A 24,256-nucleotide genomic window follows, 5' to 3' on the forward strand; every position below is an offset into this window, starting at 1 on the left:
ATTGGCAGTTAAAGTATCCAAACAGATAGAACCGTGTTGGCTTATACAATATGCTATTAAAACGTCATAAAACTATCTGAGATAACCAGAAACAACAGTTTCAGTATTTTGCTTTAACATTCCCGTTATGCGCCCCTTAAAAGTTTGGAAGTGCATGAGAGGACATCAGAGGATAAAGAGGTTCGGCCACTGAAATTGAAGAAGTTAACGAATTTGCAGACAAAATTTACAGGTGCGCGAAGGCAGATATGGCCATGTTTTGATGGAACATCGGGTCTGCGCGACCGATTCTGCGTGGCTGAACTCTACGGCGGAAAGAGGCGTTACCCATTTCACGAACAATGCAGAAATCTTGGTTAGAAATCAAACGGATCAGAACCTTTAATGAATCAGCACATCTTAAGCGTTTTTCCGCTTTTCGCGTTCTAAATAGCCTCCCACGCAGTCGTTTTTAGGGGACTCGTATTACCTCCTCCCCACAAACGCCTGCTTACCCAAGCGCCACATTCCTTTCCGCCGCTAAGCCAATCACAGTGAACCTTCTAAAATCTAGAAGGTTGACCTTGACCTCAGAACGCCTAAAAACATCACGGACTTAACCGAGCTTACATGAACTTCCAGCACGGTGTGCCCTACGTTCAAAACTTCTCGTTTAAATGCCTATCAAGTGGCTGCAATCAAAGAATTCTTGACGGGAAGTAGCGATATTTTCGTCAATTTGCCGACTGGTTACGCAAAATTGTTACGCAAAGTTGATTTAACATTTATCAAGCTTTGCCTTCAAACTTGTCGACCTTGTCGGTGTGGAGGAAACCGAAATATTACCCGATATGTCGGTAAACTTTAAAGATTTTGCAGTTGAAACTCGCTTTGTTGCAATTTGTTTGGGGGCATGTGCGACATTTTCCACAAGGCCCACAAGTTGATCGGCTCTTTGTCGTTTAACTTTCCGTTTAATAGTCTTTAGTGCACTGATAAATACTGCAGATCTCCCCGTGATACCTTGTACATTCTTCTTTGCTTTCTCGAATCGAGTTAGCCTCTCGTAGCACTTCGTACAAACAAACAAATCTGCTCCAGAGTTTCCGCACCGGTGATATCTTCACCGACTGTCAACTCGATCAGGCGGAAATTGGGAAGATCGATTACATTTTCCCGAAGATATTGACTCCCCCAGCAGATAACGGTGTCAAAGCGTCGCACAAGAACCGCTTGTATTGACATTCGAAATTTGGTTGGGCGTTTCAGCCATGACCAGCCATTCCAGAAGTGAAAAAAATATATTTATTCCAACTTAACTCCCGCATCTCTCTAGACTGTACCAGAGACTGTACAAAGCTCGCGGGAAACGGAAGCGCCATTGTAACCAGCAATTTGATTTGATATCGTTAGCCAATGCCTCGATTGTGATTGGCTAGGGTGCTTGGAGAGTTAAACAATGGGAGGAATGTGGCGCTTGGGTAAGCAGGCGTTTGTGGGGAGGAGGTAATACGAGTCCCCTAAAAACGACTGCGTGGGAAATGGCAAGCCGGAAAACTCCGTTCCATGTCATTTCTGCCGTTTCCAGACTTCTATCACGAAGAATCCCGTGTCCTTTTAAGTGGAAGCACCATCTCTCTCGGTTAGTGTGCTGTTTTGAAAAAAAAAAGTTTCCTTTATTCAAAGCGATCCCAATCAGTTTGTCTTCCAAATGGTATACAACCAAGAACTTCTTCAACACGTGCTTAGGGTTCTCACCAATCAAAGCAAACAAGTTTTTCAAGCAATCAGGACCAAAGCAAAAACCAATAGCAGCTGGAACGTTTTCCCGCGCTTGGCCTCGGCCACCATGTTTCTGCTTTGAGTTCTGATTGGTTCATTGCGTCACCAGTGCCTGCTGCGATTGGTCAGATGTTACTTTACAGTTACAACATTCAACAGGAAACTGTTTCACTTTGAAAGTAAGACACTAGCATCACGCAGCGCAGAGCTTATCCACAATTCACATTTTGTTAGCAGTTTTTCCCCCAGCACATTAAAAGAGAACGTAAGACAGTTTGCAGACATCCTACGATTAGTTACAGTGGATAAAAAGTACACTACTTCGTCTTGACCAAATTATGTGCCAGTACTTATTTCAAAATAAAAGCGCATTCGCATGTTCCAAAAAGGCGGTCATATTGCTGTAAAACTTTGAGCTACTACTTTTAAAACTTAAGTTCTGTTTTCATTCAATCGTTTCTTGTTTTCTGTGCAATAAATCAGCCTTGCACCAAAGCAAACCCTTTCCGCTTACTCATTTCTGGCGAATCTCTACGCCATGCATTTTATTTTAAAGTTGCCGTTTGAGAACACTTTACTCTTTCCTAGGAAATAGATACACTTCTTCATCCTCTGCCGAGACAGGAAACCAAAAGAGGACGCCGTGGTACTAAGCCATACAACATTGTGACTGCCATACAAACTAGCTATAAGGAATTCAGAAATTTCGTTACTGACAACTTTTGCTTGTCAGGTATAACGGGCAGACATAACACGGAAATTTTTATGTTTAAACTTTACAATCTCCCCTGTACCGAGCGCCTTTGTAATCGAAGAATAATTAGCCGTAAGTAAGAACGTCCATTACATACTTTATGGTTTCACATACTTAAAAGGAACTAGGTTGAAAGTGAACTAAGCAATCAACCACGCACGGCTGATAGAACAAGAAAAACTAACAACAGATATACACTGATTAACGGTCGATAATAAAAAAAATAACATTCCAACTTAAACTTAGGATAAGACTATTAAGGCCAAGCTATACACTGACATAAACCAATTCTGAATCAAAGCACCCCCGAGCCGTGACAGAATTTGGTAATTAACTTGGTACTTAAGAAAAAATGAATGCCCTGACCCTCCAATAGATGCTATCGCATCGGACTGGAATATACTATACAATTACTGAAGTTCAGGATGCTCGTACAACAAGCTTAAGTTATTGCAGGCAACGCCTAAAGTACACGCACGTAAAACTTACACAATGAGAATGACAAGTTTCAAGCCAAGTGTCACCATTACAGCCATTTCAACTGAATGCATTAACTTCTGGCACATATTGCGGTTAACTAAACGCCAGACAATGTGGACGCAAAAGAACTATAAAAGACCAATAAACTAGTTTTCAAGTTCGCAAATTGAGGCGATTGATAAACGTTTCTGCCGCTTCAAGTCCTTTACCCTGACTTTCCCAAATCTGTCGCCTCACTTCTTTGTGAGTTGTCACAAATCATGTGAGCCATCTTCGAATTCGTAATCTTCTGGTCAAGAAAACCCTTGTTTCTTTCAAGATGCAGCTCAATTCTTTAAGCGAAAAAAGTCATTCAAGAGTTTGGAACTCTTAGTTGGTTTAAATAAACAATTAGCAATTCAGTAACCGATGAAAGTCAAAAGCTCGAGTCTTAACTATCTCTCCAGAGTTAGAAATCAAGCCTGCAATGTAATGACGATTTACCCGGTCCCTGCCGGGTATTTTCAGCTCTTCACTGGTGTGGTCAGTAAATCAAGTACGTGTTAATGTAACACCCGTGAGGTAACAACGTAAACCATCCCAAACACGAGTCAGATTGGAATTTCGCTGGTAGAAAGTTTATTTTCTTCCAAGTGAAAATTCAGTTGGTCCTTGCCATGAATCTTTCATGTAGTGAAGAATGAATGAAGAAATTTAACTTCTGCCTGACAGTGCCAAATTTACCCAGCGTACGAAGACGCCGTACACTCCATTTCAAGGCTTAACGCTTGCAGCCATCGAAACCAAACCCAGTTCACTCAGTCGTTGTCATGACGATTTTGAGTAAGTGACATTGTCAATCACTATCCTCATCACTATCCTCCTCTGGGACGTGTTGCGGAGGTGGTTCTAGTTTGGCTAGTTCCTGTTTCAGTAGAGCCGTGTTCTGTTTTAGTGACTGCACGTGATGCGATATAGCTCGTCCCACGGGTCGTCCTGACAACAAACCCTCCGTTTCTTTGATCCACCGTTCGCACTGTGCCAGGATTTCATCCTTCTTGAAGTAAAAGTGGGCTTGGATAACCTGGTTGTTTAAAACGGAAGTATAAAATTGCCATTAAAAATTTCACCTCGTTTCCGGGATCGTTCTGGGGCAAGAAGAAGTGAGACCACTGGAACGTGGTGGGGTGAAGTTATCACGATATCAAGTTAATAGGACATTTGACTAAAGCTTCCAGAATCGGTCATTGTTGTTGTTCTTGTTTTCCCAAGCTAACTGGGACTAGTATTTGCTTACACCGCTCGGATTACAAAATTCAAATAAGACAGGAAAAACAAAATGGAGTCTGCCATCCTGAAAACGGTAACCTGTCATAAAGCAAAAAACTATTGAGTTTCTACCGAGCTTTCCAAGACAACAGAGCTTCGAAATATGGTACTGAATATATGAAACATACATTTGAACTGTCGATTAAAGACTTGTATAGGTGGAAGACCATTGCATGCAGTTATGCACGCAACTTGAACAGTTGAGAAAAGAAAGATCAGACTTGAACGGGATTTGAACCCATAACCTCTGCGATACCAGTGGCATGTTCAAATATATGGTACTTCACATATTTTACTTCTAGCTATTCAACTTCTTTGGGTTTATTACGAACTCAAAAAATGACAAGCTCCAAGTTGGCTTGATAGCTCAGTTGGTAGAACACTGTGTGATGGCCCATCTACAAAATCTATTCTGTCGATCTATTGTACATTCCTCCTTGTATTTGTTCTAAAGAAACTCCGGTTTGATATTTAACAATCGCTCCACGAGTGCGCGTTGGATATAATAACCTCATATCCAACAAGCGCGAGTGGAATGATTGTTTTTGATAAATATTTCTAGATCTTGCTGATTTCGCTTTGCAAGGGCAACCAGAAGGTCGCTATTTATCAGGCATAGTATAAGGGCTCATATACCATGACCACTAAGGCAATCGAATCCCTGGAATTGCATTATACAATGACCCAGTTGTTAATAAATGGCGATAGATGAGTTCTCTTCCCTCCTATACTTCAACATAGGAGAAGAAGGCCTAAGCAGTAACCAACTAACATGATTCCTATAATCTGACCTGTTTAAAACAAGGTGATGGCTTTCTTAGTTGTTCCAACATGGCCCAACGGACGGTAGCTTGATAAATGTTAGCATCGTACTCCCGCGAGTTCTGCTGGCCAGCGGGTGTACCCCTGGACCTCTCGTACCCAGGCTCGTTGAAGTATGGCTCGTGCACCAGAATGAGTGACTGAATTGACACCAGTACCTGGGTATTCAATTAAACAGCTAAGGTGAAGCTCTGAGAAAAACACATTTACCTTCCTGGTTTCCATGTCTCTCCTGATAACACTTCATGGCGCATTCACATTGAAAATCGCCCAAAACATACTTTGAAAATAAAAACAATCTATCTTCATTTTATGAGATGTCGAGAAAAAAACAACAACACATAAAAGTACTGCTCAGTAGCTTTCACTAGAATGGCCACACTTCAGGATATCTATAAACACAAAATTTAGAACCACCTTGTACAGCATAACAAACAGCACCACAAGAAAGCACTGCTCAGTAGCTTTCAGTTGAATGGTCACACTTCAGGGTTTCATCTACAGACTCGTTAGAATAAAAGAGCTCTGTGACTTACTTGAAGAAAGCTTGAGTTCTGTGGATTCCACTTCTCCTCTGGTCTGCCGTGCCAAGTGTTCAAAATGCTTAGGCACACCTGTTCCACAACGAACACCTGAACATTAGCAACTAAAAAGTTATTGGGTCAGTTATTAACAGACAGTTAAGACGGTTTTTAACAAAACCACCTTCTAAGCCATTTTCAATTTTGCTAACAGTCATAACTAAACATTGTCTGCTGCTGACGGTAACAAGAAGGCTTGCATCCCAGACTAGAAAACTATTTATCTACGTAAAATAAACCACTTATAAACAGATTTGGAGGCCCACTGATTGTCTTAAGCCGCGGTCTAAGTTAGACTCTGTTTAACTAACTGGCCCATTGTGTCCTTAAATAAGAAACTGCTCCACAAAATCTCTCTCACCAGTCAGGTGTTTAAATGTGCACACAATGTGCGTTAAGGAACTGTCAATGCGGATTGCACAACTTTGTTGTATGCCACAGGCTGACGGCAAGAAACAGCTTTTATGTAATATATCAAACACGAGTAAGAGTACTAGTGCTTTATCCGATTCTAAACACCGAGAAGCAGGTTGAAAAACCTGGTGTAGTCGAGTTTTTTGAGCCAAGTTCGAGGTGTTTGGAAATCGGATGAAACACTCAACTTCTCAAACCATTTATAATCTTAGAGAAATTCAAAGTAAAAGCTCACAAATCTTATGATAAGATTACATTTTAAAACTTCCTTCAGGGTAGTGTTTTCCTTTGTTTCATAAATTATTATTGAGTTTGAAGCTTCAATACTTCAATACATTTTAGCCTCTGAACCGCAAACGAAAAAAGATTTAATCGAGGCGATGGAAGGGCACACATCAATAAATACAGAGATAACCCAGTACGATTCTTTACCTATGTTGCCAACTGTTAAAAAGAATATTTACAATTAGCAGAAGTAGACATGAATTAAGCGATCTCGAGAGGTGTTAAGCCAATCAAGTACACTGATTTTTTGCACGATTCAGAGATAGTCATCAAGAACAAATGATTTCGTGTAAATCATACCCATAACTTGCAAAACGATTTACGCGAACGATGCGCAAAACGCCGTAACCCTAACCCTACGACAATTGGTGGTGCAAACAGTGTTCCCTGATAAGAACTGTGCACCATTTATGGCATGGCGTGAGTAGGTTGTGATACAGAGAATGCATACCACAATCCCCATCAAAGTCGCGCCATTGAAATAGGCTTTTAGGGAGACCGAGCACAATGATGGTGGTTGGACTCTTAACTGCTTCAAGCTAATGAAACCAGGGTTGTGGACCAGCTATACGGGCCCCCGTACCTAGGCAAATACCAATTCGAGATAAACGACTTTCCCGTGCTTGGTCCACAATAATAGAATCTTTTGATAGGGTGAATGTACTTTTTGAGCGTGTTGTGATTGGTCAGTTACCTTTCCATCGTTGTAGAGGTTGGGATTGAAGCGAATGCTGTGATGTCCAGTCGTTTCAAAGTTGATGTACATGGGGGAATCTGGATAGTTCTGAGGAAAGTACACATCAAACTCAAAGCATCCATTGGCGTACGGAGTGTCTGACGGACCCGTTATTAGGACCTGAAATATTCAGAAGAAAGGTTTAAAAACGACTTAGAGTCGCCCCTCTCAAAATGGACACAACTGTACGGCGGACACATCTTTAAGCCGGAACGGTCAAATTGGCGTGTCATGTTTGGCGTTTCATCTCATTAGGGCGTATACTTCTCTAAGGCGGAAAGATAGAGCTGATCCCAAAGGATGTCTACCTTAGAAAGAGGTGAGTGTAAGGATCCCCAGAGAGTTACGGAACGTACCTTCATAACATCAAGCCTTTCTTTATCACAGCGTACGAACACGCTTGAGCTGAAAGAAAGCGGAAGTGATGTAGCTAGTGAGGACACTTCCTGGGCTAACCGTCTAGCTCGTACCATGCCACCACTGCCACCATTGGTGGCCGCTGACCGCACTGACGACGCAAAGTGGTAGCCGCCAGAATCAAACTCCAGTTTCCCATCTGCTTTCTCAAGGACAATTTTGTGAGTTCCTGTTCACAGAACAAATAAAACGCGGAAAGGATAAGAAAGGGAGAGCACGAGAATAACCACAAGAAAACAATTAGCTGCTCTACTGTGATCGTCCAGGTCAGAAAATCCCTTAAACCCTGTCATATCTGGAAGCACCCAAGAAAATCAGGGAAAAGAAGCTGCTTAAAGAACTTTCATTTAGATGGTCAAATTCTAGGACTAGAAATTTCCAGTATCAAAAGTTAGGGCTACACCGTTCAACAGCTCTTTGAATGAAGGGATACTATAAATTTATAAGATTTGTGTACGTAGTGTCTACGACAATCAGCGAGCCGTGTTCAACATTTTGCTGCAAGTACAAATCATTCGTACAATATTTAAAAGCGTATGTACAAGATAAGCAAACCGAGGCAAGAAGAGTAGCTATTGCACGCTCGCGACCATCCACATCTGTGACAATCAACCTCAAAACTCTGAGCACATGCATGCAACTCAACTACTTTCATCGTTCTACTCACTGATTCAAGGATATTACAACACTCACCAAACTGCAGGAATTTCATACTGGCCAAGTACCTCTGCTCAGCAGAGAGCGAAGTAGTCTCTTCCACGGACACTATTCCAGCTCCTTCCACCATCCTGCTGCCGCAGCTGGCCTGCTGCTCGTGAAACTCCTGAACTACTTTTTGCAGTAACTTGGCTGTTTCCTGGATGTCTGGTATAAGAAGTGCAAGCCCTTCAGCTTCTGGGTCCCTCTTTTCTCCAGTAGTGCCCTGTGTTTGAACCCTTTGGCCTGATGAACCTGATCCTGCTGCAGTTTCTGATGCTGTTGCTGGGTTTGGTCCTGTTGTGGTACTTGGGCCAGCCGTGGTGCTTGACCCTGCTGTGGAGCTTGGTACTGCTTTGGTGCTTGGCCCTGCGGTGCTTGGCCCTGCAGTGCTTGGCCCTGCTGTGGTGCTTGGTACTGCTATGGTAGTTGTTCCCGCCCCATTGGAAGTGGGTTCTTCTCTTTTTCCTTGCGTTGAGCTGTTGAATGATACAAGTTTGATCATTGTTCTTTGTTGTTTTTTCAAAAAACCATTAGTTGAAGCTCGTAACCAGAAAAAAATGCAAACAAACACATGACAATTAGGCAAGAAAAATTGTTTAGCGTTAATAATTCATCGTCAATAGGGAGCTTAAAGGGGAAGTATCGTAGGGTTTTGACCTCTTTTGTTAAAAATGGTGAAATAAGACCTTCACTTTCCTACAAAATAATTCTAGCACAACGAGAGGAGAGAAATCAACTCAATTCCTGACAGGAACAACACGTACTCTGTTCTAGCGCATTTTGGAAACAAAAATACGAAAACTTGAAAAACATTAGCCTAATATTTTTCAAGTTTCAATCCATACCGGCCTACTTTGTCTCTAGCCAGAGGCACTAATCGACAGTTTTAGTGCACTGGGGTGATAATTTATAACAAAACTAGACAATAATTTTCTGTTTCTGTTCTCAGACAAACATTTCTGGGGTTTGAAATGACATCAAATTTTCGTGATACTTCCCCTTTAAGAAACGACGACAACGCCGCAAAACAATAGGTTTAATGAGCGAAAACAATCGCTCTATACGAGCGTTTTACATTTTGGTACATTTCTTTGCCGTCCTCTGCAAAACAACAACGTGAAATGACCACATTTAAGGTTTTGTGGAGAACGTGAACGCACAACGGTGAATTTTTAATTTCACTTTCTTAAGTTGTACGCCACTTCTACCAATTTGGTTCCTGGATAGTTCGCCATTTTTGTAAAGGTTGAGCGAGTTAAAATAATCGCAAAGTAGCACAAATGAAATAAAGGTATATTTTCTGGTGATGTGTTCGTTGCCGTTGCCGTCGTCGTTGCTTAAGCTCCCTAATAAGAGGTTCAACAGAACTATGCAATATCTCGCTGTTAAATTCATCGCCTCTGACACAAGGCAAAATGGAGTGTATTCGTAGGTTAGGATGCCAATACGCCTTGTATTACAAGGGGGAGCTCCAAAAATCCAGCCTTTGATTTCTTATAGGTATCGTAAAACATACAGAATTCTAGCACTTTACCGTAACGTTTTGGAGTAGGTGTCTACACACTGTTTCATTTTGTCCAGAAGGCTGGCTATGCAAGGCGTATCAGTTGAAGGCCTGCCTCGATGACTCGGGGATGAGCCATTTGATCGAGGAAGTAACAGAGGCAAGAGGACTGGGCACAAGGCAACGGCGCGGAGCACTTCTAGTACGGCTTGGTACAGAGGAACATGGCGGGCCATATCCAGCACTGTCAGGGAAATCAAATCAAAATACCATTAATGCAATGGAGGTCGAACTATTCTCTGAATGACCATTTAGTTCATATGATAATTTTATGCGCATTGCTTATTTTGTTTCATCCAACACGCAAAAAGTTATATGAAAATATCTCAAACGCAAAGCAAAGTCAAACTTCAAATGGGGTATATTTGAGGCATTCCTTGTTTTCATCTCATAATTCCCCGATCGATGCAGACCTGGCCCCAGTTGTTCAAACAGCGGATAACTTTATCCACTGGGTAAGTCACTATCCAGTGGAGCAGATGTACTCCAACTAATGCTTTTGGCAAGTTTTCCACACAATCCCATACTTAAATTTGACATATGCTTCTACTCTATCCACAAATTATGGGGCTATCGGGAAAATCTTGCACACATTTTATCTGCCAGATAGCGAACTATCCAGTGGATAAAATTATCCGCTCTTTATACAACTGGGGCCTGGATGATTTTTAAAGTAGAGCTACATCACATAACTGGTTTGAATCCAAGATGAAAGGCGTTTTACTCTGAAGTTCAAAGCCCAATCAAAGGCTACGTTTTTCATTGCAAGCAATCATAGTAACAGACGTCTTGACGGGATCGAAAGAGTCTCTTCGTATGCTGTGATTGGTTGAGTACGATCCCCCATGTTAGTAATCCATTGGCTACTAATATAGTTACGATTTGCAGCCACTAAGCGAGGTGGTTAGTTGGGTTTTGAAGTTCAGAGTTTGCATGTTGTTGAAAAGTGAAAGTGCAGTAAATGAAAGGAAACAAAAATCCCCTACACACCTGAATCATTCCTCAGGTAGGACGAGAGAGCAGGAACCAGACACGATTCTTCCAATAACTCAAGGAGTGCCACAGCAAGGTCATAAGGTCCTTCAGTGCTTGATTGAGAATGCTCCTTTCCACGAGAATCACTTTGTTTTCTAAAAGGCCTAATGTAGCTTGCAAGTACCTGAAAAATAATCAAATAAAGACATTCAAATTCAAACACCGACTTGATAGGGGCTTCTGCAGGGCTACCACGTAGAGACATATGTGTATCTTCATCTGCATACATCCCCAATCCCTACTCATCTCTGACCCTTTAGTACAGAGTGAGATCCTTCCCAGTCTAAAGTTTAAGTTCCTTTACCTGCAGCAGACAAGTGACGTGCTCCTCTTCAGCTTTTTGTTTCAGCATGGCTTGTTCAACGTCCCAGCCAGATGAGGTGGGGCCTGTGCCAAACCCTGTTCCTTTTGCCCAGTAACTCCTCTCACTGGCTGACCCTGTATCATTGTCGCGACACACACTGAAACCAAATGCACATACATCCACATGTAAGAGGAACTATTACACGATGCAGTCAATCGCAATGAGAACCAAATGCATGTGAATGCAAATTTTACAATGTGTGCGAGCGAGCGTACTTTTTTTGAGCTTCTGATCTGGCTTCCGACTAAGAAAGTGGCATACGTTTTCACCAATGTTCACCAATGGTGTTATTCAAGAACCTTAAGTGTAATACCATTGCTTTGGAGGTCTTCATAAGAAGTTGCTGTCTTTTTCATGAAACCGCTATACAACACAAATGTACAAAGATAAAAACACTGGTAAGATGCCCATCGTACCAATATTTTATTTTTTTTTTGAAAAAACATGCCACTGTGTTGCAGTTTAACAAAAGGAACTTGAAGTAAGAGAGGATTCCTTTTTGCATCGAATGTGGTTAACCCTTTCTGTGGCGTTGTATTTCTACCTCTGTCATTGGTAAAATCTCATCCCACTTTCTCAGTTGGTAGCCAGATCAAAAACTAAAACCAATACTGTCTTGCTCGGACACATATTTTCACATTTGCATCCGTAAGCATTTGGTTCTCATTGCGATTGGCCAATTGTCCTGTGTGTGATGGAAAAAAAAATAGCCAAGTGATTACTTTCGTTTAGGTTTCAAAACAACCAACTCAAAACCCGCTCTGTTTAGAGCCACCACATCATCCAGAACACATCCAGAAAATTTTCTTGGACTGACTTCTTATTCTTGTGGGGAATAACAGCTCTGTAGTTTAGGAGAAGTGAAAAATCAAGGGCACGTCCTGAGGACTAAGGGCAGCAGTAAGAGAATAAAAGTTTTTTCGCCACGGAAATGCGTTTCTAAGCTCAAGACCTACCTTCCAGTCAGAGCAGACAGAGCTTGTAGTGCCAGCTTATGGGAGTGGCTCGTTGTGCATGGTTTGTGATGACTGAGAACTGCCAGGCACAGTAACACCAGTTGGATGGCACCAACCTCCAGAGCTGCTCTCTGCACTACCACACTTTCCCGTGGTGCGAGTGCGCTGCTCTGGAAAAGGATCCGTAAAACCTGGAATGGCAGGGTGGATAGGCTGCTGGCTACTGGTGACGACAAAATAGCTTCTGGAGACAAAATAGAACAACACAAAAAAAGGAAATGTTCAAAAGGGTTTTCATCTGACTTTCACAAGTAGTAATAGCTGCAAACACCTAAGAAATGTAACAATGAGTAAAACTAATTCAGCCAAGGATGTTAACGTGCATTATTGTAGAAGGCTTAAACGTGTAGGCACTTAGCTTTGTTATGAAACACAACCTAATAAATGGTACATGTATCACTACCCCTCCAAATAAGTTGTTAATCCATTGTAAGTGACATCTCTCGTCCCAGCAGGCCCAATTACCTTGTCAGCTTTCCCTAATCAATTGTTTATAGTCATTTCTCCAACTGGGTTGAGAGACCGAATGTGGAACAAACATACTTGTTTAAGCAAAAAAAGAAAAAAAAAACCGTCTTGGCAGAGACCAGGAATGAACTCCATCAGCTTCAAAGTACGCGTCAATTTTTAACGTTGGCCCCGTGCAGCATTGCACTCCAAAGGTGGGGGGGGGGGGGGGGGGTTATTTGTACAAACCGATGCGCAATCTTACCTCCATCTCCATCCTGTTTGGTACCCAGAAGCAGTCTTAGAAGATAGCGGGCTCTGAGACGATCTTGAAGCAACACTTTGTCATAACCTGGAAGGCGAATGAACAACCCAAACGCTACAAGTGAATGAGCTGGAACTGCACTCAAAACTGAAGCAGGTAGTGATACCAGTGGTAATGGGAGGTGAGTGGGGTAAGGGGGCAAGCGACCCCCACTGCTGTTCTTATCACCTTCTGCTTCACTACCAGGATTCACCGAGGGAGGCACGACAGTATGGCAAGGCAAGTGCATTGATAACTGAGCCAGTCCGTCTTGTTTAGCAAAGACATCCAGTGGAGTCAGCAATGATGCAGCAGTTGAAAGAGTGTCTTGTGAGTTCGTTTCTCCCTGTGTTCTACAATTCAGCTCAAGAAAAGAACTTCCACAAGGGAATCCTTTGTCCATTAGAGACTGCAGTAATTGAGCCAATGTCAAAGATTGTGGCAAAGGCGTGTCACCGAAAGCTTCATGATAGAATGAACATGACAAGTTATTTCTTTGGTTGTGATTTTGAACGGTACCAGGGTTACTTTCCTTTGTGGTTTGTGCTTCGCTCTTTTCAGCTCTCTTGCTTTTCACATTCAACCCTGCAGCAAGACTAACAGATTCCAGAAATTCAAATCCTTCATACAGGCCAAAATCATTTGGGTCTGTTACTCCTTCTACAACCAGAGGCTTTGAAGTCTTTTCCTCTGGAACTGGTTCAACCGGTTTTTCTGATTTAGGCAACAGGAACTGCTTGGTCAATTCCTGAAGGCTTGAGGAGAGCTTAGCAGAAAGTAACATGAATGAGTGTCCTGCTCCAAAGCGGGGATGCCAGCCATGTTTGTGAAAGAAATCAATTCCTCTGAATGTCTGTAAAATCAAATCATTCTCAACATGCAAACAAATAGAAACTGTTTCCTCTTCTAGCAACATTTGCAGGATCAGCTGTCGGATAAAGCTGCTGATTGAAGTTGCTTTCTTTGAGATATTCGAAGAACTCTCCGAGTCCTGCCACCCAATGGTATCGACCAGAAGGCAGGCCATTTGCTCTTGATTTCTTGGATGAAAACGTACACACTTGCACAGAAGTTCCACAGTTGCAGTCTCAATAGCAAACCTGTTGTAGCTCGAAATAGAAGTAGGTGAGTTGTTCTTGAGATCGCTAGGCCCTTCGCTGAGCTTTGATAGAAGTGGGAACCAAAATCGGTATCCCTCATCACCCATCCAATCTGTCACGGATGGTTCTTTACAACAAGACGTCAGAAAACGTAACAAATGTGGAAGAAGATTAACATGAATACTATTTCTCTTTTGCTGTGAACTACTCAAAGATGAATCTTGCACTTGCTCTTCAGATTCGCCGGCTTCACGACAGAAGTCCACAACGCCATCTACCATCAGTTCAAGTAAGCCAGAGTTTATGAGCATCTGGCTGGTAATGGCAGACTGACTTGCAGTTGCAAGGGTTGAAAGTGATGAAGATGACAATAGACTCGTTAATGCACTATCAGTACTGCTGCCTTTCTTAAGACTCTCCTGAAGCACCTTCACAGTTCCAGTTAGTTCCAGGAGAACTTCATAATATGATGGGCAAACATATGACAAGGCACCAATGAGGTGATCGATGGTTTGTTTCAATGCATCTTGATCGGATACACTTTGGGACCACTCATACAGACTCCTAAATAGAAAAAAAGAAAACCAATATTAACAAAACGAGGTTTGTGCAATAACATTTTGAGAGTAATGACCCGAACTACTTTCAACTACGTTTACGGTCACTACTTTCGGCTAACTAAAACGTGTAACGTAAAAAAGTGTCTTTTCTAAGGGCCAGACAAGATACAACCTAAATACCGTAACACTTTGTATCTATCTTTTTATCTAAGCACACTTACATATTCAAAATATACGTCTTTTCTTTTCTTTTAAATGCCGCCTAGTAGTATTTAAATTGCCCGTGGGGGGAAATCTCTATTCCTCATTAGCTTCGCTTCTCGGAGATTTCCCTGCCACAGTCACTGTTTCCAAGTTGCATGTTCACTTTAAATTTAATATTAATTAGCTATTTATTATCTTTTCTATTCTATTTGAAATTTATTCTGTGTGGCAAGACAATAAAAATAAAAATAAAATAACGTATCTGGGCCAATCCACCTTAAGGTTACCCGATACCTTCAGAGGTGTCTCGCTTTTAAGCGATGTAGCGCGTCCAGTTTAAACTGTAGATACCTAAACCCCTATATCAAATTAAAGCTTATAGAGCTGACTATCAAACCATACCAAGAATTTTGAAATAAAATAAATTGTCGAATTTTTCACGACCTGCGAGCGTCCGAATCACCTTTTTAAAGCTACAAGTCAAAGTGATTTTTTTTTTTGCTAATTTAATTTGCTCCTCAGTTTCCAGACCCAAAGCGCTAAAAAAACGTGTCTGCGTTTTGCCATATTCAATCGCAGTGAAAAGTTATAGAGCATTTTCGAAATAGGATGAAAAAAATGTGGAGTAATCGTACAAAAATCGCTCTCGGAGAAAAAATATTTCGAAAGAAAAAATTCGCAGACACCTTTTTGTTGTTTATATGTTCAACTAGCTACTGTCCAAATCTGAAGGCAAACGAACAAATTACTTTCGAGTTTTAGCTCTTTGAAGTGGCTCCTCCAAGTGAAAAAAATTTATTCGAGAAAACGGCGCTAAAAATTCGGCAATTCATTTTATTTCAAAATTCTTGGTTTAGTTGGATAGCCAGCTCTATAAGCTTTAGTTTGATATAAGAGTTCAGGTAACTACAGTTTAAAGCGGACGCGCTACATCGCTTGGACGCGAGACACCTCTGAAGACACCTCTGAAGGTACCGGGTAACCTTAACAAAATCATGACAAACGTCAATAAGGCAAAAAATTAAGACTTAAAAGTAAGACAGTTACAACGTGGGTTTTTGCAATAAAATTCTAGAGATTAATCCCTCTCAAGCTGTTTCTTTGCAATATTTACTCTCCTCTACCACCTTTGAAAAGCGTCAGGCTACAGCTGTGGCTGTTACTTTCCTCAGGGATGGGGGCTGCCACTTTCTAACATTTCTTACTTGTAAATATTACGAACTGAAAGGTGACATGTATAGTTAGTCCTAAGCAGTTATCACGGAACCAAGGTTATCAAATATCAATGAAGTCTTGCATTTTGATATTTTCCGGCAGCAATTATACTCCTGATGGAACAGACGCTGTAAAAAATCTCGCGCAATGACACAAGGCAGATCATGGACAGATTATGAACTAGACAGCATTACGCACAGTCTATTAGATCCCCTATTAGTTCCCTTCACATCCTTTTGCTAAGCATGTTCTTTCTGAACGTTTCACAATATGACAATACGAAGGAGAAACCAAAACCAATTGAACAGCAGAAGATTTACTTATATAGTTAGGTAATGCCAGGTCAGATAATTTTTCATAAGATTAAAATTACTATATGTAAGTGACCCAAGATTGATTTGACAAAACAAAGTGACCCATTCAGTCTGCTTCGTCACCCAACTGTTAACATAGCAGACATAAAGTTATAAAAAACAAATCATCTCTGTAAATGTTCGTGTGAGTTTAATAAAATTGACTTGACTTGACCTACGTGAAGGAATAAAGGGTGATGGCTGTCCCTGTTGGTAGTTTTTGGTCTTAACAGCCAGAGAGACAACGTTCAGTTCTCTTATCAAACTACGACAAACCTGAAGAGTGTCTCAGGAAAATGTTCTTTAACTCTGGATTCAGAATCGGTTTCCTTGGCACGCCAGATCACTGCAGCTATGGCCTGCATGTGGCCAGGTGCTGTCAGCACTGATGCAGAGGAGCCACACAGGGAGACTAACCATGACGACATGACTGACAACCTGACAGAGAAATGAATGTAATGATTGACCATCAGCAAAATGTAATTGACTAATAATTCACTTGACAGGCTCCTTACAGCCTTGTTTCACATCATCTGTATACCTAACTTAATGTTTTTTTTCTTGTTCCGTAAATATTACTTGTAACCACCGCTTGCCTGCGGGCAGTGAACATTTGTAAAACATTTATGTAAAAAAATCAATAAACTGAACTGAACTGAAGTTGACAAGTGTTAAAAAGTGGAAAACGTTGAGGAAGAAAGAGGTGGGGAGGGAGGGGTTGAACTGTACACAATATCATGTATCAAGAAAAGTAGTATTTTTTTCATTCACAGAGAGTCATATTTTAATTCAAGGGAAAGTAATAAAGTAATCTGCAGTCTACTTTTACACGCTTCAGCTTTTATCAGATTTAAACCTCTCCAAGGTGCAAGGCCGAGAGACACAAACATCAACACGATGTTGGGGCTATTTCGATTAAAATCTCCCTCTTGATACTGACAGAAAAACCTTACCAAAATATCACCAGTGTAAAAAATGAAATTCAACTGTTTTGCAGGAATTGTTAAATTATAAATAGCTGCACCACACCTATCTTCATATGAAGAATCCTGTTTCTTGCCAAGCTGGTAAATAAGTTCCACTGTCGCCACATTCACAACTGGTCCTCTTGTTCCATCCTTAACACCTGGACGTTTGAGAAGTTTTCTCAACAACATTGTTCCCAGCTCTGGAAACCGCACAGACAACTTCATGAGCACCAGTTCCAGGCAGGTGGAATATGCCTCACTAAAATGGAAAAAAAAGTAAAACAAACTAACTGTCTGGTCTTACATTTATAACTATCTGGCAAAGAAATGTAGTGAAAAAGAAAGTGTGCATGAATGTCATTTTGGTCATGTTCTATAGAAGGACCTCTGGCAGCAAATCTCATGGTACATGAAAGAATACTCACAGAAGAAAAAAACTACCTGTAGTTGTTCTTTCTTTTAGTATTGCGTGGAGAACCATGTCTAGTTGATTGAATTGATGATTATTTTTAACCGTTTTAAGTGTCAACGTCAAGGTTGAAATGGTTGGCCAACAAAACACAATCTTTGTTTTACAAACACAAAGAAGAGGTTTTACCTTTGTGGTGATAAAAGTAAAGACGTGCAAGTGTTGAACACATCTGTCACTAGTGTTGAAGGCTCCTTTGCATCTTGATACAAATCGCATCCTTTTGAGAGGCAGTGACCAAGTAATCGTACCCATCCAAGACTGAAATGAGGAATAATACTGAATTCAGAGAATGAATGTAAGTCTAGTAATGTCGTCGATTATTGAAGTAATTGTTTGATGTTTCATGCTGTATATATGGGGAGCAAATTCAAGGGATCATTACTTCTGCCTGTTTGCAATGGCTGACAAATAAGGAGAATGATTATCCAGCTGAATCATATCAAAAATCAAAAGGTGCTTATGTTTTAAGACGATGAGAATGGATGGCTAACATTGAAACAGATTGTCATGTTAAAATCACACGTACATCTACCTGCTGGCTAGACAGAAGTGACATTCAGAACTCAACAACTATGAAACTGAGACAAATAATTTTATACAAATATACCTAGCTGCTTGGCCTTTCAAGCTTTGGAGCTCCTGGTTCACTAAATTCTTAGAGCCATGTAGTGACGTCCCTAAAACCTTGATCTGTGATAGTCCCAAAACATGCGAGTCCCGCGGGCAGTGACAGTGAATATGGACATGCTGGGGATTCAAAGAAGACATCATCGGAAAGAGTCACAACTAAAAGTAATTCAAGTTTTTCTGTGGCTTAATATAAAGAGAAGGTACCTCACTGACAGACATCATTTCAGTATAACCAGTGTCTCAAGAAAGCTGAGGTGTAGCAGGCATGCATACATACAAACACACGTAAACTTCACTTACTCTTAAATTTCAGAGTAGCTTACACATTAAGCTAATATCTTCGAGAACAGTAACCTTTTTTATGTAAAATGTGGTTGATACTACGCAATGGACTCTCAGTTTGTTTTCTTCTTAATTCGGTCTCACAGTTAATGTAATGGTTTACACAAAGCTAAGTTCATGTCCCTGAGGTTTTTTAAGTGGAAGAATAGAAACAATTGGCTTTAATTTCAGAGTTTGCTCAAACTTTCTCGAGAACGATTTTGCTAACTTGTGTCCAAAACGCCAAACCCAGTTCATCTACAATGTGGAAGGGAAACAAGCAAAGACCTTACCTGAGCCAGCTGCGGTTGCTGAAGTTTAAGTTTGATGACAGTTATACCAGTTGTGAGAACTGGCCCACAAACAGGCACAAGGACTTGAGTATCATTACTGATGTCCAGGGACACATGTGAAGGACATGCTGAAAAGATAACAGATAATGCCAAGTCAAAGAGACAATGGAGACCCTAACACAAACACAGAAGGCATGGAGCAAACTGTCATCATTACAGAGTGAGAATATTTGTGAGGTGCCTGCATTACGAGGGCATCCACAACAAGGGGTTGGATTTTAGTTACAGACCTTTGCTGGATAAAGCCAGTTTGACTGGCTTAATCCACCCGAGGCAAACAAATACTTATCTTACAACAACACCAAGCCAGAGAACTTACTTGCAAGTCCAGTTGTATGTGGCTGAATGTGTACTTCGTGCAATAAAATGGCTGTGGGAAGACTGATGACAAGGTCGCACCATTCTTCATTTAGAGGAAAGCGATATGACCATGCTGCAGATCTAGCACGGCGATGTTGAGCTGTGGCTTTCAACAGAGCATCAGGAGGATGCCTTGGTGAGGACGGGCACGTAATAGTTCCTACAGAAAGAAAACAATGTTAACCAATGTTGGGGATAAAAATATAGACTTGAGATTCTGTTAGCACCACAGCACATAACAGAACAAGATTTTGTGCTAATTGATACCAGCTGATGCCAAAAGTAGGCATTTCATGATTGCAGGATGTAATCGCAAATACAGGTAGCTATTTCAGACCTTCATTTGAAGATCAACTCTTAACATCAGACAGAGGTGCAAGTGCTCTCCACATTCCGCAAGAATAATCCGTGAAGATGTAAAGAAGAAGAAGAAGCAGAGAATGAGGAGTAACAGAGGAAGGAAAAGACGAACAAAAACAAAGAAAAAAGAGGAAGAAGTAAGAAGAGAAGGGGAAACAGAAGAAGAAGAAGAAGAAGAAGAACAAGAAGAACAAGAAGAACAAGAAGAACAAGAACAAGAAGAAGAACAAGAACAAGAAAGAGGAGGTGAAAGAGAAGAAATAGTGGAAGAAGAAGAAGAACGAAGAGGAGGAGGATGACGAGGAGGACGAGGACAAGTAGAAGAAGAACAAGAAGAAGGGGAGGATGAGTAGCAGAAGAGGCAGAAGAAGATGAAGAAAGAGAACAAAGAAGAGGAAGGAAGTAGGGAAGACAAAGAAAAAGGAGAAGAGGAAGGAGGACTAGGAAGAGAAGCTGAAACCGACAAAGAGGAACAAGAAGGAGAAGTAGAAGCAGGATAAGGGGGAAGAGGAAGAGAAGGAGGAGGAGGATGAAGAAAATCTGAGGAGGAGGAGGGGGAGGAGAAGTAGATGAAGTAAAAAAAAGGAGAAGGAGGAAAGGGAGGAGGGAGGAGGAGGAAGGCGCAGGAGGAAAATGAAGAAGAAGAAGAAGAAAAAGGAGGAGGGAGAGAAGAAATAGTGGAAGAAGAAGAAGGAAGAGGAGGAGGACGACTAGGAGGATGAGGACAAGTAGAAGAAGAACAAGGAGAAGGGGAGGACGAGTAGCAGAAGAGGCAGAAGAAGAAGACGAAGAAAGACAACAAAGAAGAGGAAGGAGGTAGGGCAGACACAGAAGGAGGAAAAGAGGAAGGAGAACTAGGAAGAGAAGCTGAAACCGACAAAGACGAACAAGAAGGACAAGTAGAAGCAGGATAATGGGGAAGAGGAAAAGAAGGAGGAGGAGGAGGAGGAGGTGGAGGAGGAGAAGCAGATGAAGTAAAAAAAGGAGAAGGAGGAAAGGGAGGAGGGAGGAGAAGGAAGGCGCAGGAGGAAAATGAAGAAGAAGAAGAAGAGGAAGAATTAAAAGGCGAAGAAAGGGAAGAGGAGTAGAAGAAGAACAAGAAAGAACAAGAAAGAAGAGGAGAAACAGTAACAGCAACAACAGCAGCAGAAGGAGGGGGGGGGGGGGGGAGCAGGATGCAATATTTTTCTAAACATAAGGAAAAACACCATTAACACTTACCGTGTGGGCCAAAGTTGATGATTTTCTTTGCCCAGTCGATCTCTGTTGCAGTTGGTACACCCTTGCTGGGCTCTCTCCTGCTTGACCTTCGGGATAACTCTTGCATCACAGATAACAGACCACTGGAGGTATTGTCTAGTGACGTTTTCTGTCCAGATACAATTGACCTGGAGACTATGTCCAGACCACCTAAATAGGCAAGATACAGATGAGCTACACGTACTACCACGTAACCACAATGTATAATTCCATCTACAATTTCTCTACAAGAAATTGGTCTGACTGGAGTAAGATAAAGCAACAAATAGACATTTTTAACAATATCCGTAACACTTACAAAACAAAAAGCAAAAACCCAAATATCCTTTCTTGATGATTACTTCCTAACCAAGGTCTATGTACTATGCATAGTGTAGAAGGTCATAAATTATTACTTATGTGTCAAGATCGAGACAGAGGTAACCTTCAACAGGTTCATGAGGCCATGCATATGGGCTGTGATTGGTTGATCTCTGTTTTTCTTTACTTCTTTTACGGGGCTTGTTGGCTGCTGTTATAATTATCACTGATGACTATCATCATTTGGGTCTAAACTGTGAATTGGCATGTTACTGTAATATGCAGTGGATGTAGTGACTAAACTGTATATTTAAAACTCACCTTTCTCATAAAACTGAGTTACTGCTTGAGATGTGTTCAACACTTTGAACAAAAGCCACAAAAGTGGATCTGAGAGACGTTTTATCGTCACTGACATCGACTCCGCATTGCCAGGTTCGGGCGTTTCAAGAAATGAGAGAATTCCATCTACAAGTACTCCAAGTTCAGTAACACTGCTTTGAATAACACTCAAAAGTTGTAGGACTCCACCTTCAACAGAAGAAGGCTTCCCTGAGACCTTCACGTCACCAGACAATTCCTCTACAGATGAATATGGTGATGAGTTCAACACCCCTTGCTTATCAGTAGGACACTGATTAAGACACTCCAACAAACACATGAGTACATCCTTCCTGGCTACCAGTCTGTCAGAAAGGGTGGGTGAAGAGTTACTACAACAACTACCAGCAATTTCTTGGACGTCACTTGACTCTTGATCCTGATTAATTCCCATGGTGCAGGCTGCTGGTGTTTCGTTCCCTTTGCTTTCACGCATTTTTGGTACAGAATTCTGTAAAATCTGAATGATTAAACTCAATAGCTGAAGAAGCCAGGCAGTGTTATCGAGCTTGTCCACACCTGGTCCAGTTGAAGGTGATATGAGGACCTCAGTGGAGGGGAGAAGACTTATACTCTGTCCTTGGGAAAGGTGATCCAACGTTAGCTGGACTGAAACATTTACCAGACTCACAATGACCTCGGATTCAGCTTGATGCCATGCAGCATTAGAATTTCCTAATAAAATGTCAATGACTGGTTGAACTTGTAGGACTGTTCCTCTGTTGGAAAGTCTGTAAGGTGTTTGAGAAAAATAACAGTCAAGGGATCAGCTATTATAACATAAGGATGTACCAGTAAAGTGCTTTGAGCCTCCAAGTGCAGCACATCACCACAACTGACTTGGTGCTAATGATGGATCAGAAGATGCTTAAGGCCTACAGTGAACCCATGAATCTCCTACTGAGTATTAGCCCTAGTAAGGAAATTGGCCCCAGTAGGAACCGAACCCACAATCTCTGGATTGGCCTTGTAGCTCAGTCCCTAGAGCAACGGTTGATGAAATCCAGAGGTAGTGGGTTGATTCCTGCCAAGGTCAGAAATTTTTTACTTTGCCTCGTGTGGTCTCCCATTTCCTTACTAGGGCTAGCACTGTGTAGGAAATTCATTGGTTCACTTAAGCATACACTGCAGAGTTAATTCTGTGATCCATCATTAATTTTGTATCATTGGTGCTTGGGGCAAAACAGTCATTATGACTTGGCACTAGCACTCTTGTGAAGCAACGACCTTGTCTTGGAGATACACTGTAGATGGTTGGGGAATATTTCCAATCGTAGGTTCAATCATGATGGATTGGTCTCAGGGGAGGGGCCAGACAAACAATAGCCTGTTGGTTCTCCAGGTTTGCGGTTGCGCAGTGGGTTACCTACTGCCTGGTACGTGCTGTGTGTGAAGACATTAATCGATGCTTTCAAAACAAATAGTATACCATACCTCTTTGTACATAGTTCAAGTACTGTCTTGAGCAACAGCTCCTGGAACAGCAGGGAAAGCTTTAAATCGCTGTGGCCCTCAACTGCTGACTGTAGAGACATCAGAAACGCTTTGACTGGTTTTGGACTGGGAGAAATTGAGTGCGATCCAAATGATGGAGTCTGAGATAAAAGCTTCACCAAAAACTCCAAAAGATCTTCATTGCTGAGAAATGCCAACAATTCAAGACTGGAACAGCTTTTCAGCTGTTGCTCAGATACCACTGTAAGGACTTGCAAACAAAGCTGGTTGGCTTGAGCAGAGGATTCCGGGTGATGCACCAAATGGGATAGCACATTTTGTAGAGAAGCTGTGTCAAGTTTCAAACTGTTACAACAAAGTTGAATCCTCAGCCACAGGTCCAAAAGAGCAGCGAGATCCACCTCAGGACTGTCGCAACAATTGAATATCTTACCAAAAGAAGACTGCAGAGTGCTCTCTACCATACTGGTGTTTCCACTTCTAGTTGACGACTTTCTTGACTGCTCAGTGGTTCCCCTCAAGAGTGGCGCTGTGGTGCTCAGAGCCTTAGCAATGGCATCAGCTTGCAGGTACTGCAACATCTTAAGATCTTGTTCTGCTTCCATCTCAAGGCCCAGCTCCAAACGCAAGTCAATTGCAGACGACAGCTTGACAGGAGGTGGACCAATCTTGGCCTCCCAAGAAGTTGGCATCACTGGCTTCTCGTGAACTGGCGTTGGCTGTGGTAGCTCATTACCATTGCTTATATCTACGTACTCTCCCATCCAGCCTGGAGCTTGAAGTTCCCCTTCAGAAGGCAATTCATAGTCTTCATAGAAATCACTGTTCTCAATGTCGACAAGAATACTCTTTTCCTTTGTATCTACTTGTATGGTGCTTGTCACTGAAGAACTGTCTGAGCCATTTTCTTGAATTGCTTGACTTTGAACAATTGATGGTTTTGGAGTATCAGATGTTTTGATTCCCCATCCACCTTG

General features: G+C 41.6%; 1 protein-coding gene across 5 annotated transcripts in view; it reads right to left on the bottom strand.

Moving 5' to 3' along the window:
* Positions 1 to 2,304: 2,304 nt before the first annotated feature.
* The window catches only part of LOC146467225 (dual E2 ubiquitin-conjugating enzyme/E3 ubiquitin-protein ligase BIRC6-like), a 47,330-nt gene continuing 25,378 nt past the window's right edge, over positions 2,305 to 24,256 (bottom strand). For all 5 annotated transcript variants that reach the window (XM_085126269.1, XM_085126273.1, XM_085126270.1 and 2 more), the window contains exons 24-43: positions 23,259 to 24,252; positions 21,765 to 22,555; positions 21,105 to 21,293; positions 19,483 to 19,683; positions 19,104 to 19,231; positions 18,467 to 18,606; positions 17,986 to 18,117; positions 17,449 to 17,646; positions 16,696 to 16,857; positions 12,949 to 14,651; positions 12,177 to 12,420; positions 11,161 to 11,317; positions 10,812 to 10,980; positions 9,792 to 10,005; positions 8,252 to 8,733; positions 7,498 to 7,727; positions 7,100 to 7,261; positions 5,662 to 5,739; positions 5,095 to 5,283; positions 2,305 to 4,058 (exon numbers count right to left, since the gene is read on the bottom strand). In XM_085126269.1, the coding sequence (XP_084982395.1) occupies positions 3,831 to 4,058; positions 5,095 to 5,283; positions 5,662 to 5,739; positions 7,100 to 7,261; positions 7,498 to 7,727; positions 8,252 to 8,733; positions 9,792 to 10,005; positions 10,812 to 10,980; positions 11,161 to 11,317; positions 12,177 to 12,420; positions 12,949 to 14,651; positions 16,696 to 16,857; positions 17,449 to 17,646; positions 17,986 to 18,117; positions 18,467 to 18,606; positions 19,104 to 19,231; positions 19,483 to 19,683; positions 21,105 to 21,293; positions 21,765 to 22,555; positions 23,259 to 24,252 (6,791 nt within the window). In that variant the 3' untranslated portion in view covers positions 2,305 to 3,830. The remainder of the gene's footprint in view (positions 4,059 to 5,094; positions 5,284 to 5,661; positions 5,740 to 7,099; positions 7,262 to 7,497; positions 7,728 to 8,251; positions 8,734 to 9,791; positions 10,006 to 10,811; positions 10,981 to 11,160; positions 11,318 to 12,176; positions 12,421 to 12,948; positions 14,652 to 16,695; positions 16,858 to 17,448; positions 17,647 to 17,985; positions 18,118 to 18,466; positions 18,607 to 19,103; positions 19,232 to 19,482; positions 19,684 to 21,104; positions 21,294 to 21,764; positions 22,556 to 23,258; positions 24,253 to 24,256) is intronic.

This window comes from Pavona decussata, unplaced genomic scaffold (assembly GCF_977016875.1).
Source record: "Pavona decussata unplaced genomic scaffold, jaPavDecu1.1 SCAFFOLD_137, whole genome shotgun sequence".
Classification (NCBI taxonomy): domain Eukaryota; kingdom Metazoa; phylum Cnidaria; class Anthozoa; order Scleractinia; family Agariciidae; genus Pavona; species Pavona decussata.